At 40.8% G+C, this 15,672-nt stretch overlaps 1 protein-coding gene and 1 long non-coding RNA gene across 2 annotated transcripts in view; one reads left to right on the forward strand and one right to left on the reverse strand.

Annotated features, from left to right (window-relative positions):
• Window positions 1-11,635, reverse strand: part of get1 (guided entry of tail-anchored proteins factor 1) — a 44,574-nt gene extending 32,939 nt beyond the window's left edge. The window contains exon 1 of the mRNA XM_078560276.1: window positions 11,473-11,635. Coding sequence (XP_078416402.1) covers window positions 11,473-11,562 — 90 coding nt within the window. The 5' untranslated portion in view covers window positions 11,563-11,635. The remainder of the gene's footprint in view (window positions 1-11,472) is intronic.
• Window positions 11,636-11,946: 311 nt separating this feature from the next.
• On the forward strand, window positions 11,947-15,208 carry LOC144691790 (uncharacterized). The gene is made up of 6 exons (XR_013579218.1): window positions 11,947-12,355; window positions 13,171-13,194; window positions 13,764-13,796; window positions 13,882-13,932; window positions 14,011-14,115; window positions 14,190-15,208. It is a non-coding gene; the product is annotated as an uncharacterized LOC144691790 (long non-coding RNA).
• Window positions 15,209-15,672: the final 464 nt, after the last annotated feature.

Raw genomic sequence — 15,672 nt, forward strand, 5'->3', positions numbered from 1 at the left:
AATAACTCAAAGATAATTTGCTGGTGTTAGAAATTAGCAATCTGTCCATGGAATTTTTTTCTATCAAAATCACTTTCTGCCTCAACTGATAAAAAGGTTTGGCTTTCAGGTCAGGGAGGCTGATTAAAACCCTAGGAATATCCATACTCACTTCTTGGGGAAGGCCAGGGCAGAATGGTATCCTTGCTCACATGGTCAGATCTTTGTTTTCCCCAACCACACAGTGACCAGAGCACAATACCTCAACTATATCAACGCTACATCTTTTGGCTTCAAACTGTAAACCCTGCTTTGCGTATGCCCAGATGGTATGGGAGAGAATTATGCAACCAAATATGACAATGACATCAAATGTATGCTCCTACATAATCCCCAATACTTGTCAGAATGGAAACCATGACGTGGCAATATCTTCTACATTCTGAAAGGCATGGCTATAAACACTGAGCCCCAATAGCACAGCAAATCCAGAATGAATGGGCTCTGTGCATACTGACACCTGCCAATAACCTCTGGTCTGGTCTGAATTTGCCAGATACTAAACATTTCCTACCACTTTAAGGATCTGTTTCATGAGGCTTACCATAGGCACAGGGACGTGTCAGGTAATTTAGGATCCGTTAATCAATGCTCCCCGCTTGTTCATAATTTATCCATGTTCCAGAATAATGGTGAATCCAGTTTATGTAGTTTTCTCTTAATATGGAAAAATATATTGGACATGAGAAGTCAAAATTAAGTGAACAGAATAAAAATAAAGGCTGGAATTAACAGGACACCTTGTTGCATCATAAAGACAATCCCTCGAGCTTCAGACAATGAATGAAGGTGCAGTGACAATTGTCACTGGACAGCCACTTTTGTACACAACAGCATTCTGCTAACAGGAAATGAAAACCAGAAGACACACTGACCAGAAAAATTCTCACCTTATCAAATTGTTCCATGAGAACTTTTAACATCCACCTGAACCGCTGGAATGGATTTAACTTCTCACCTCAATGTCTCATACATTAGAACAACATTCTAACATTTTTTTATTACTGCAATGCAGTGTCTTCCAAGATTGATGCTGAGCCCAGCCCAGTGCAGTACTGAAGAATTGCTGTACAGTTGGTGTGGTCTTTCAAGCAAGAGATTAAACCAAACCTGTGACCGCCTATCAGGTAGGCGTCAAAGATCCAAAGCACTGCTCAAAGAGCAGCAGAAATCTCAGGCCATCTAACTGCTTAAACATTATGCATTTGAGACCAGAATGAGGAGATCTGAGACTATTCCTTAGCAAGAAAACTTGAATACGATTCCACTAAATACCGAAGAAACCCCGAAATAAATATGGAAAATGGTGGAAATATTTCAGCGGCCCAGGCAGCCTCCGTGGAGAGGGAAATGGTTAATTTTTCGGATTGATGAGTTTTTGGCAGAACTGTTTCTTTAACCAATTCCAGAGTCAGATTTATGTGGCTTTCATACCTAAATAATTCTTTAAAGCCGTTTGGTACTAATCATACGACGTGCACCATTTCCCTTATCTAATCTAGCAACTATACAAATAGCATCCCAATTTCTGCAAGTGACAATTTAAAGCTAAGAAACCACTGCAAAAACACTGCACAAAATAATGCACAGTTTTGTACACAGGGTCTACAAGAGAGTCTCCTGTTGAAGGACATTACTAAACAAAGACAGACAACCAAGCCAAATTAAATCATGATCAAAGTCAAATGCCAATCAAGGTTGATAAAGGTGATTTCATGCAGCACCCACCAATTACAGAAAAATAAGATGACATGTGAGCATTTAGAATGAAGAGGTTACTGCAGATGCCACATATAGTTTTGCAAAGTAGAGATTGTGTATGATAAATTTGTGGTCAAGTGTTTTTGAAGATGTGATTAGCATGTTGGTTGAAGGAGACCCAGTAGGTAGCGATTATTTGGATTTCCAAAAGGCTTTTGATAAAATGTCATGAGGGACAGAAAGGAAATTAAGTCACAAAATATAGGCATTGAAATGGAAATATGAATCACTGAAAAGTTGGCTGGTTAGCTGAGGGGCCACAAGTAAATTTTTAAAAGGCGTTTAAGCTTTGGTTGAGACATAATTTCCTACAATTAAACATCTGGAAAGCAAATCCCATTGTTTTTGGCTCCCATCACATCTGTACAAAAACCACTGATTCTCACCCATTTCCGTGGTCACTGTTTTAAGTGGAACCAAAACATTTACAACCTGATTTAACTTGAGATAAGTATTCAGCCTGACAAACTATTTATCATAGGCTGCCTCCTACCACCTCCATAATAAACTTGCCAACCTCAGCTTGGCTGTTGCAAAAACCCTCGTACATGCCTTTGTTACCTCCAGCCAGAAACACGCCAATGGTGCCCTGGCCGTACTCCCATCCTCCATACACCAATTCATCCAAAATTCTGCTGCCTTCATCATAACCAACACCAAATTCTATTCATCAATCACCCCTCTGATACATATTGACTCCCAGTTCCCTAACACCAAGCTTAAAATTATCATTGTGTTTAAATTCCTTGTCTCATCCCTCCCATCTCTGTAATCTTCACCAGTCCTACAACCCTCCAAAAGCTCTAATGTATTGTACATCTTGAATTCCCTTTGCCCCACCATTGAAGGATGTGTCCTCAGCCAACTAGGCCCCAAGCTTTGAAAATCCCTCCCTAAATCTCTTTCTTCCTCTCTTCCTTTGAGAACAGCCTTAAAACTCTTCGATCAAACTTTTGGTCCCCCTTAATATTTCTGTTGGCTTAGTGAGTTTTGGCTGATTATGCTTATGTGAAGCACCTTGGGATATTTTCCATATAAAGTCACTGCATAAATGCAAGCTGTTGTTCTCGTACATCATGAGTGCTGTGTTCTAAGTTTCATTAATGATTGCATTAAAATTGCAGAGCCGTATGCTGGAAGAGAGAACACCACAAAACAAATTTGGATAGATTGGGGAAATAGACCCCAAGATTGTCCATATCAAATGACATTTGCTAATCTACAAGAATGCACATAATAAAGGCAAGCATGTAACAAGAGTGAATGCTGGGTAAAGATCTGTAAATCATCATTGCTGCCTTACGGTTAAAAGTGTCAGGAGATCAGAGCCAAAATCAAACAGGGCTGTAATATGATTGATTACAAAACTAGGGCCACAACTATAACATTATATAGACTCCTCTTAAGTTATTTGAATTTTTTTCAGCAGTCTCACTACAACATGTTATTTATCTAATTCACATTATTGGAGAATTTGATTTTTTTTTTTTAAATGCCAGAAAGACTGGAGTTAATGACATTAGTTTCAGTATCGGCCCCACCCCATCTTCCAATCCCAGCCCCGGCCGTGTATTCACTATACCCCCTGACCGTCCCCTCTCCGATGCTGAACGTTCAGTGCTCAGCAAAGGACTTAGTTTCATACCCTTACGCCCTCATCTCAATGAATTTCAGGCTCGGCACGATGCTGAACTCTTCTTCCGCCGTCTTCGTCTCCGTGCTCACTTCTTTGGGCAGGAGTCCTCTCCCCGTTCAACGGATCCTTTTACCCACCTCCAATATTCTCCCTCCACCTGGACCCCTCCCTCTGGATTCTTACCTTCTCTTGATCTTTTCATTGAGAACTGTCGGCGTGACATTAGTCATCTCAATTTCTCTGCTCCTCTCACCCATTCTAATCTGTCTCTCTCTGAACTTACTGCACTCCGTTCTCTCAGGTCCAACCCCAACATTGTCATCAAACCCGCTGACAAGGGTGGTGCTGTTGTTGTCTGGCGCACTGACCTCTACCTCGCGGAGGCTGAGCGTCAACTCGCAGACACTTCCTCCTACCTCTCCCTGGACCATGACCCCACCACTGAACATCAAGCCATTGTTTCCAGGACTGTCACTGACCTCATCTCCTCTGGAGATCTTCCTCCCACAGCTTCCAACCTGATAGTCGCTCTACCTCGGACGGCCCGCTTCTACCTCTTACCCAAAATCCACAAACAGAACTGTCCTGGCAGACCGATCGTGTCAGCCTGTTCCTGCCCCACGGAACTCATTTCTCGCTATCTTGACTCCCTTCTCTCTCCCCTTGTCCAGTCCCTTCCCACCTACATCCGTGATTCCACTGACACCTTACGTCACATCAACAATTTCCAGTTCCCTGTCCCCAACCGCTTCCTCTTCACCATGGACGTCCAATCCCTCTACACCTTCATCCCCCACCAGGATGGTCTGAGGGCCCTTAGCTTCTTCCTTGAACAGAGGCCCAAACAATGCCCATCCACCACTACTCTCCTCCGTCTGGCTGAACTTGTCCTCACATTGAACAATTTCTCCTTTAACTCCTCTCACTTCCTCCAAAGGGCCCCAACTATGCCTGTCTCTTTATGGGGTATGTGGAACATTCCTTGTTCCAGTCCTACTCCGGCCCCCTCCCACAACTCTTTCTCCGGTACATCGATGATCACTTTGGTACTGCTTCATGCTCTCGGCGGGACCTGGAAAAATTTATTAATTTTGCTTCCAATCTCCACCCCTCCATCATTTGCACATGGTCCATCTCTGACACTTCCCTCCCCTTCCTTGACCTCTCTGCCTCAATTTCTGGTGATAGACTGTCCACCAATATCCATTACAAGCCTACCGACTCCCACAGCAACCTCGACTACAGCTCCTCACACCCTGCTTCCTGTAAGGACTCCATCCCATTCTCTCAGTTCCTTGGCCTCCGTCGCATCTGTTCTGATGATGCCACTTTCAAAAACCATTCCTCTGACATGTCCTCCTTCTTCCTTAACCGAGGTTTTCCACCCACGGTCGTTGACAGGGCCCTCAACCGTGTTCGGCCCATCTCCCGCGCATCCGCCCTCACGCCTTCTCCTCCTTCCCAGAAACATGATAGGGTCCCCCTTGTCCTCACTTATCATCCCACAGCATCCGCATTCAAAGGATCATCCTCCGCCATTTCCGCCAACTCCAGCATGATGCCACCACCAAACACATCTTCCCTTCACCCCCCCTGGCGGCGTTCCGTAGGGATCGTTCCCTCCGGGACACCCTGGTCCACTCCTCCATCACCCCCTACTCCTCAACCCCCACCTATGGCACCTCCCCATGCCCACGCAGAAGATGCAACACCTGCCCCTTCACTTCCTCTCTCCTCACCGTCCAAGGGCCCAAACACTCCTTTCAAGTGAAGCAGCATTTCACTTGCATTTCCCCTAACTTAGTCTACTGCATTCGTTGCTCCCAATGCGGTCTCCTCTACATTGGAGAGACCAAACGTAAACTGGTCGACCGCTTTGCAGAACACCTGCGGTCTGTCCACAAGAAAGACCCAACCCTCCCTGTCGCTTGCCATTTTAACACTCCACCCTGCTCTCTTGCCCACATGTCTGTCCTTAGTTTGCTGCACTGTTCCAGTGAAGCCCAACGCAAACTGGAGGAACGGCACCTCATCTTCCGACTAGGCACGTTACAGCCTTCTGGACTGAATATTGAATTCAGCAACTTTAGATCTTGAACTCCCTCCTCCATCTCCACCCCCTTTCCGTTTCTTTCCCCTCCCTTTTGTTTTTTTCCAATAATTTATATAGATTTTTCTTTTCCCACCTACTTCCATTATTTTTAAATCTATACCTGTAATGCCCTGTCAGTCTTTCCAACCCACCCCCACTAGAGCTGTACCTTGAGTGTCCTGCCATCCATTCTTAATTAGCACATTCTCTTAGATAATATCACCACCTTCAACACCTCTTTGTTCCTTTGTCTGTGACATCTTTTGATTATCTGCTCCTATCACTGTTTGCTTGTCCCTACAACCACCACCCCCCCCCCAACTTCTCTCCCCCCACCTTAAACCAGCTTATATTTCACCCCTCTCCTAATTTTACTCAGTTCTGTTGAAGGGTCATGAGGACTCGAAACGTCAACTCTTTTCTTCTCCGCCGATGCTGCCAGACCTGCTGAGCTTTTCCAGGTAATTCTGTTTTTGTTTTGGATTTCCAGCATCCGCAGTAGTTTTTTGTTTTTATTAGTTTCAGTATTACCACATTTGGAATACTGAATTCAGCTTTGGTTCTCCACCACCTCAAAGTTCACTGAGATCAAGAGTCAAAGATGGGAACAATCACTGAATTATTGTTACAACACAGAAAGAGGCCATTTGGCCCATTATGTCTGTGTGGGTTATCCATTGGAGGAATTTACCTAGTGCCAGTTCCCCACCATAGAAGTCACTTTTCCCCTGTTAACTATTCTTACTCTGGATTGTTCTTTGTCCTTTTCCATAGCCAACCTAAACTTTATGATACAATAATCACTGTCCCCTACTGCCACTCAATCCACTTGGCCCACCTCATTCCCAAGAACCAGGTCGAGCAGTGCAACCTTTCTTATTTGACTGGAAAATGTAGAAAATTCTCCTGAACACACTCAAGGAACTCTTGCCCCTCTTTGCCCTTTACGCTATTATCCCAGCCTATGATCAGATCATCAAAGTTCCCCCATTATATCTATTCTATAGTTCTTGCTTCTCTCTAATTTCCTTGCAAATTTGTTCCTCTACATTTTTCCCCACTAGTCGGTGGCCTATAGGTTACACCAAGCAATATAATTGTTGAGCTCCCTAGCTCTAACCAGATTCTGTCCTCGACTCCTCTGGGACATATTCTCCCTCTCTAGCACTGCAATGGTCTCCTTAATCAGTACTGCCACCCCTTCCCTATCTTTTCTGAACATCTTGTATCCAGGAATATTTAATACTCAGTCCTGCTCTTCTTTGAGCCAGCTCTCTTATGAGCCACATCATATTTCTATGTGGTTATCTGCATCTATAACTCAACAATCTTATTTTAGGCAGATGCTTTCCTTGCAATCAGTGAGTTATAGACTTGGGTTTGTACTCTCTCGCACGTGCACTCACTAGACACTTAGGCAACAATATGTTCTAATATTTATTTTATGCATTGGCATTATAGAAGTAAACAGTGTGTAAAACTAGGTGCCATTCACAGATGGGGAAGCAGAAGGCAAGGTTGGCAATGTCCAGAAATTTTACTTTTCCACAGTGTATTCAAAGCTGTGGAGCATGCTGGAGGAGATGGTGGAGATCAGTTCCCAGCAGTCTATTACAAATTGGTGTCATCGTAGACACTAGCTCCAGTTCAATGGTACCAGTCACTCCTATAAGTGATCTGAGCATTTTACTTTTACTGGGTGTTGGCTTAACATTGCCCTTTAACTTACACTCCTGAGTTACAGTACTGTACAACTAAAGGGCGCCCTTGTAATTTTAGTTAGGATATTAGTTTCTTGATGAGATGAAGTTTAATAGTAGATGTTTGAGCTGTATTATTTCAAAACAATTGAACATTACTGCGCTGCAGTAATGGTCAGGTTCACTTAGCGAAACATCTGTACACAGTCTAATGTTGAAAACAGTGGGTGGTCTAAGAGGTCTAAAGGTATTAGACAGGTAGGTGGTGCTATTAAGTATAGTGCTACTGACTAAGGATTGAAATTCAGGGGCAGAACTAATAATTACACGATAGGCCCTCACTCAACACAGAAACCCAAAACATCAGCCTTTATGTATAAAATTATACAACCAAGAAACCATCACTTTTCCAAGGGATGGAGGTGGCAGTGGCAAGGGCAGCATTTATTACCCATCTCTAATTGCCTTTGAAAAGGCAGCATCAGTCCCCTTCATGAACCACTGAGTTCATACATGGTGGTGTTCCCATGCGTCTGCTGCCCTTGTCCTTCTAGGTGGTAGAGGTCGTGGGCTTGGAAGGAGCTGTTGGAGAATACTTGGTGAGTTGCTACAGTGAGTCTTTTGGATGCTACACACTGGAAGGAGGGAATGTTCAGGGTGGTGGATAGGGGTATCAATCTAGTGGGCTTTGTCCTAGATGGTAATAAAAAGGAAAATACTGCAGATGCTGGAGATCTGAAATAAAAACAAAAAAGTGCTGGAAAAACTCAGCAGGTCTGGCAGCATCTGTAGAGAGAGAAACAAAATTAACATTTCTGATTCCAACATGGCTCTTCTTCAGAACTCTGTTTTTCGATTTTCTTCTGAACAAGAGCGCATAAATATAAGGCAATTGTTAAAAGACAACATGAGAAAAAAATGTTACGCAAGGACTGGTTAGAATTTTCAATGCACTGCTTGATAGTGGTGGAAACAGTTTCAATACTAGTTTTCAAAGAAGGAATTAGATAGATACTTGGAGGAAAAAAAACAAGCATATGGGGCAAGAGATGGCGAGTGGAACTAACTAAACTGCTCTTCAAAAGAGCCAGCGCTGACTCGATGGGCTGAATCGCAGCCTTCTTTGCTGTACTATTCCATGAATCAATAAGATGTCAGCTAGTTACAATGTTAACTACCTATCATTTCAAAAAGTGTGTGAATACAGTACATTCTTTTGAAAAAAAAGTTAGCAATCCTTTTCCCTGCCAATTCCATTCCTACAGACAGATGACAAACAGGATAGTCTTTCAAAAAGGCATGAGGTGGATTTCTGGAAAATGAGGTGACCACAACATATAGAAGAGCAAGTAATTCTGGAAAATTGTTCAGTCTGACATTGGAACTTGGGAGCAGAGGGATTTTTTTTTTTAAGGACTCCTGAATTAGTTACACATCTCCAGCTTCTGCCTCTCAGGAGACAGCTGAAGGACTAACAAGTTGCTTGACAGGCATGAAACCAGCCAAAGGATAGGGCTAACACATATGGCATCAATGGCCTTCTCTCATTGTGGATTCATAAATGCAGACAGTTATACTAACAGTTTTCTAATTTACTGCTTTATGAAGGCAAACTAAATCAAGCTTTAAATATAATCCAATGAACACTTTGAATACACAGTACCAAGTGGTCATTAATCAGTTCTGATACAATGTAAAATACAGAGAGAGGTCCTATGATCACTCAGTTAAGTTTAAAACTGGTTACCTCCCATTACCTGGTAGCATCCACAGTTGCTTTGGCACAATTGTTATCTGAATTTGACCACCTGATTAACATGTCAGTGTTTGCTCTGACTGGCTGAATTTCACAAGAAACTAAACGTCAACCCAAGTTTTCCCATTCCAGAATATAAATGATCCAGATATCAAAATAAATGCAGCACCATAGATTTCCAACAGCAGAATTCATCAATGGCAATGTTTCAATAGAATGAAAACGACTGTTACACATTAAAAGAAAACCCCAGTGGACTAACATTCCTGTTACCCTATCAAGCCACCATTTGCAACAGTTAGGCTGAGCAACAGAATGTTAGGGCATGCCTGTAGTGAAGGCAGTACTTAGAACACTGAGGGGATACAGCTGATTCACAAGTAGACCAGCCAGTTTGAAGCATTGGTCAAAACAGAAAACCTATTGTGGACTGCTTTGAAGTATCTCTTTAGGAATGTGCAAACCTCAAAACAATTCTCTGACCCAGATCCAGCTCCTTCAATAATCTTACAATCTTCACAAAAGTTTTAGTAGCACGCTATTTTTATACTACATCCTCTTGCAATCTGAAAACAAATCTGAAAAAATATTCACCTCATTAAATAAACATTCAGCTGAGTCCACTGAAGACCCCGAAATGTTACAACAGATGGCAGCCAGCTATGCCTCCCCATCAATGTCACCAGGCATATGGTAGGATTTGTCCTATCCCTTCCTACATGCCAATAGTGGACTGAACATTTCTGGGGAGGGAAGCAAATTAGCATCTATATATTTTGAAGTTACAATACGCTTTCTGAAAAAAACTATCCTACATGATCACATATTTCTGCCACACAACTATTAATTTCAAAATGCAGCAAAGAAAAATGGTTTCAAAAAGTTTTCTGAATAAAATTAACACACTTATCAGGTAACTGAAACCTTGATCCTTTTCCCAAAATTACTACCAGGAATCTTATGTTCTGTACCTTCAGGTACTTGTAAACTGCAATTTTGTGTTACAGGCGCATCTTACGCCACTTCTCAATTAAATTCAAGTAGAGGTATGCACCAAGTTTAGGAACAAAAAATATTACATGTGTCAACATGTTCAGCAGGACAAACATGCCCTATGCAATGTTTGACACCTATTGTGCTACAAGATCTGTTTTTGCTTTAAATTATGAAAAAAAGTCTTCATTCAACAGTGTTAGACCATTTTTCTCTCTTTTGGATGCAGATTACTGTCATACTATTGTCAGTTTTACTGTGTATGCTTGCTTTTTTATCTAATAAAAAAGCTATGACAAATTATATAGTTTTAAGCCTTCATTTCATCCTAACACTTGAATTACTTTTGTTTGGGGTGGGGGGGGGAAGAAATGGGGCACAGAGGAAAAATTAGCAGTTTGTCCTCCTACTTGAATAATTTTGATTGTGAAAATGGTTGAAGTCAATTACAAATTTAGTTGACTTAAGCTTAGAGTTACAATCCTTATTTCACTTTTAAAAACAGATCAGGTGAATTTGCTCTTCAGAAATTTTCACTTTCCAGTGATGTCAATTTTAAATAAGCAAAAAATTGCCAGACTCTTCCTACTTTGGATGTTTGAAGAAATTGATGTAAGTTTGCCTCCAGATTCAATCTGTGCTTTCAAGTGACAATATTACACATATTCATTTAAACAACTTCCGAACCCATAAAATTGATTAAAACTAAACTGGCAGAACATTTTAATTATGTCATTACATTATCCACCATATAAAAAGTCTTAATTTCTGAAAATATTAGCTGCTCAGTTTAACACAATACCTTGTGTTAAACTGAACATATATATTTGATATATTTTAGGTAATTACCATCTGGATTTTCTATATAAATAATTTTAAATGTTGTACTTTAGTTTTGGTGATCAGCTTTATTCCTCTTCCCTAATCTACAAAATAAGTAAAGCCACAAAATACACCTACAATAAAAGCGAGTTATACAAAGTTTCAGTCTTCAAAAAGTAGACATGGCCTTCCATAAATAGATATGTTTCTCAAGCTATTGGCAGCTACTCACCAATCCAAGGCAAACCCCTTGGTTTTAGGCTTAATTTAATAGATCACAAGAATCATTAATTTTAGTTTACGACACACCTTTCCCTACAAATCTTACTCATTCCAAATAACCCTAGCTTCATTTATATATAAAAATCACCAGCGACTCGGGTGCTGTTCAAAAGGAACTCGTCTCTAATTTTGCTTGGAATGCATTTTATTTTTTTTTGGTTGTACAGAACAGCAAACCATTAACGTCATATAAGACTCCTTCCAAAACTTGACTTCGTTTTCCGCTGCTAGTTAAATATTTTTCTTCACTGCAATATCAGTACAGGAGGTAGGAGGAGAGGGTGGTGGAGAGGGTGGGGGGGTTGACATTATAATTTGAAATGGTGGTACATTGCATTGAAGAAGTAATGTGACCGTTATCGTTGGTCTAGGCTTGCAGATGGATACTTACAAGTGAGGAAAGGGTCGGCAGCAGCATCTTGAACAGACTGCATAGCAGAACTGAACCAAGCACTAACAACCACGCATAGCTCTCCGCCATGTTGCTAATAATTTAACCCCACCCCAAAAAAAATAGACTCACGACAAGAGCAGAGTTAAAACTCCAGTCATTCCTCTCAATGGACATCAACAGCCCCCTCCCAACCCCTAATTTAAAGGACTTTGCTTGTCAATTGGTCGATTTAAGTGTGAGATAACTAGAGAGAGAGAGAGGGGGGGATACAATGGATTTGAAATCAGTATTATAAATTAAAAAGAGAAACGGATAGGTTTTCATGGTGCCTTTGTTGAAGGCAGCAAAAAAATAAAAACCCACCGCCCCCCCCCCATCTCCATGTCAGAGGACAGCGCCAATCAGAAAAGCTCCCTTCGCTGAGCGGCCCGCCTCAGCCGAACATGTAAAAGGCTGGGGAAGGGAGGGGGGGGGGGAGGGAGAGGAGGACAAGGAGGAAGGGGGCGGGGCTTCATGATTGACGGCGCGCCAACGCCAATCGGGTCGCTCGTTATGGTTTGAATGCATGTTAATAAGCCGGGGCGGCCAATCAGCGGCGGGATCCCATTATCACGTTCGTTGACATTGAGTAAAGGAACGAATCTGGTTGGAACTAGTTGGTTTGGATGTATTAACGTTCCATAGTTGTATTGTAACAAGGTAGTTGTATAGGATTCGGGGGGCTGCCTGTACAACTTGATGTTTCAGGACTGCAATCTGTTTGCCTTCTCGTTTTTTTTATTTTCCTCCGCCCCCCCCCCCTTACCTAAATTTTAATTTTTCGTTATAACATTTTTTTTTTAATTAAAAAAAAAGCTTTCCAAACATGCCTAAGAAGGCGGTGAGTAGTTTTAATTTCGTTTTTTTTTGCTTAAAGAGAGAATAAGCGGATTTTCCAAAAAAAAAAGAGGGGCGGGGGGTGAAAGAAATTGCGAGTGTATCGCATGTTTGACTTTTGCGTGTAATTGTATTCAGAATTCTGCAGTGTTTTCGGGCAAGGAATTTAATGGCGCATCGTATTTTTTTAAATTTCCTGTTGTGGTGAAGTAAATCGGATTGTTTTTTTTTAAATATAAAAAAAAATCTGGAGCAATCTGGTAAGAAACACGCCGCAAAAAAAAATAAAAAGCGTTTCCATGTATTCTGTGGAAGGTCAAAATCTTTTCAGTAAATGACTTAAAACGGTGCGTTATTACCTCCCGCACAAAAAATGTTTTCCTCCCCGTACCTTTTTTTTAGGCGGGCTTTTCCCGCAGACAAAGGGGGAGGAGAGAGGGGGGGGGGGGTGTTTGGTAGTTGTAAAGAGCCATGTTGCTTTTAGGCTGTCGCTGCTCCACTCTGCAAACTGGCAGCTCCATTCAGAATCTCGAATGTTCTGTATAACCATTTAGAGTGGCGAGAATGCAACACGGAGTTCTGAAGTTCGTCCAGCAGGTTACAAATAGGCGGGAAGGATTTGCATTACGTCCCTTGCTGCGCTCTACATCCTCCCTCCGACGCGTCAGTTGCCTAGATCTTACGGGCTCTGTACTGTTTGCAAACACTTCAGCAGTACCATCCTTGTCCTGAAGGCTTTCTCTTCCTTTCCCTCCGTGACGTTGTTGTTGAGCTATTAAATTATTTATTTTTTTAACTGCCATATCTTTTATTTAACAGGCCTCTGATACAGTAATAGACAAAGTAAGATGCATTTTTATTACATTGCTGGCAAGATCGTACAGTTTTAGTCCATATGTTTGGTAGTTTGAGTTACAAAAGTCTGATGTGCCTTGTCTTAGATTGTAGTTATGCAACAGGCTTGATGTGTTTTGAAACATTAAAAGCCCATTACCTGCATACTATAAATATCTAGTTAAAATTACTAAAGGAGCTATCTAACCACTTTTACAAACGTCATAAAACTAATTTGAAATTGTTTTATTTTGAAGCAATGTCATTGCCTCCTTCACCACTACTGAAAATATAAATTGCTTTACTAGTTTTTTTTCAGTTAAAGTGAAGTTATGCTGCCTTTCTTGTGTATATGCTGCATTAATGCTGTTACTAAGAAAGTAAAAGTGCCCAGAATCGATGGATTCTTGGCAGCTTCAATTTGGCAACTGCATTTCCCCATAGTTTTTAAGCTCAGTTGCAGCAGAGACGTTTAGATTGATGTGTGTGTGCAAGTGACATATAAGTGCAAGGTGTCAATCTTTGGGGAGAATGTGTATTTCTATTTTATAAATTACTAATGTTTTGTTCTTTTATAGTCCCCACCACAAAGTTCCATGCAATTGAGGAAGGTAAGTTGTAAAGCAGATGTACTTTTTTTTTATTCAAGTAAAGCTTTTTTTTAATGTGGCTGACTATTATCTTCTAACTTCTCAGAGACGTACAAAACCACCCAGTGAAAACCCAAAAAAGAAACCGGCTGCTCAGGTGAGTTTTTGTTGTTTTTTCTAAATTCTGAAACATCTTTTTTCTGAAACATGCCCTAGAACTGCTTTTCTTCTGCAGAAAAAAACCAAGGCCAGAGCAGCAAAAGCAAATCCCCCACAGGCTAATCAAGAAGCCACTGATGATTCTGTACCCGCAGAAAACGGTGAACGGAAAAACGACGAGGTAAATAAATTAATCAAAATGATCATATGAATTTTTGTTTACTTTGGATATTAATGCACATTCATATTTTGCAGGCACCTGCTGCTGGAGAGAACGAAGCCAAGTCAGAATAACATCTGTCTTGTCCCTTATCTTTGGTCGATGTACCTCTTGTACAATTCAGAGGAATATTTTTATCAACTATTTTGTAAATGCAAGGTTTTAGTAGTTCAATAATAGGCAACACAATTTGAAATAGGAGGGAATCCCAGCACAACTACACCTGTTCTTCCTTCCGCCGCCACCCATTTTACATCTAAAGATGTTCATGTCTGTAAATGTTAATTTTTTTATATTAAAGATAAAAGAATTGTGTACTTGGATGTTACAAGGATTTTACCATGAAATCCACAAACACACTATTGATATATGTTAGTGAGTTTGAAAGCTTTGAAAGTCACTTTTTAATCCAGATATGACGTAACATTCCATGGGTGGAGACAGTTTGTTAACATGACTGTCGTGGACATTTAAGGGAAAAAAGTTTTAATTTTGGCTTTTTTGAAAATATTTTAGACTCATTTGTATGTTAAACAACCTAAATGTTAGGTAACTTGTGTTCCCATTGTTTGAAATTTTAATAGATAACTTTGCCTAATAAAACCTGCTTTAGTCATGGATTTCCCTCAATCTGTGGCAATGTTGTCTTGGCTATGTCTGTGATAGTGTTTCTTGGATTTCTCTTTTTTTCTTCTGTGAAACTGCTGTGAATGGGTTCAGTAAGATAGTTTTGGGGGTTTATAGTGTGACATGTCAGCAGTGTGAATAGGTGAAGTTGCCTACAGAAAAAGACTGACCACCATGGGTGCATAACAGGAGTGTTATACATATTTGGTCGATGTTTTGTCCCATAGTTACTGACATTGTTTTCAAAAACATCATGCTGAAAAGTCACTGGAACTTTAGAATTATGGTATTAACATTAAACTTACATGTATTGGAGGCATTCAGTTTCTATTTCGGTACAGGTTCTGTGTAGGATTGTACAGACTGTTCATAGCTGTATCTGTGTAATGGTGAATTTAAAAAAAAATCAATAAAATACATGGCTTAAGTGTGGACTTTGTGGATTTTTAGGTTATGGAAATGGGCTGCTCTTTTTCCAAAAACATTTATATTTGAGTTGGGTGTGGAACAATGATTTTAATATAAGAAAAATAACTATTTACAATAACCTGCATTTAATAGAGCACTATTAAAATACTAAAAGGTTTTGAGGCACTTCACGGGAGCGTTATTAAAGAATATTTGAAACTGAGCAACACCAGGAGATGTCAAGATGGTTGACCAAAGGCTTTGTCAAAGAGTTGGGTTTTAAAGCAATTCTTACAGGAGGATGGAGAGATTTGAGGAAGAAGTTACATAGTTTAGGGCCTAGATAACTGGAGGCAGAGCTGTCACTGGTAGGTTGAAGGTAATTGGGATGTAGAAGAGGCCAGCATTGGAGGAACACAGTTTGTGGAGGGTTGTAGAAGTGAAGAACATTACTGAGCTTGGGAGGGGCTTCGCCATGAAGGG

Source organism: Cetorhinus maximus, chromosome 16 (assembly GCF_964194155.1).
Source record: "Cetorhinus maximus chromosome 16, sCetMax3.hap1.1, whole genome shotgun sequence".
Classification (NCBI taxonomy): Eukaryota; Metazoa; Chordata; class Chondrichthyes; order Lamniformes; family Cetorhinidae; genus Cetorhinus; species Cetorhinus maximus.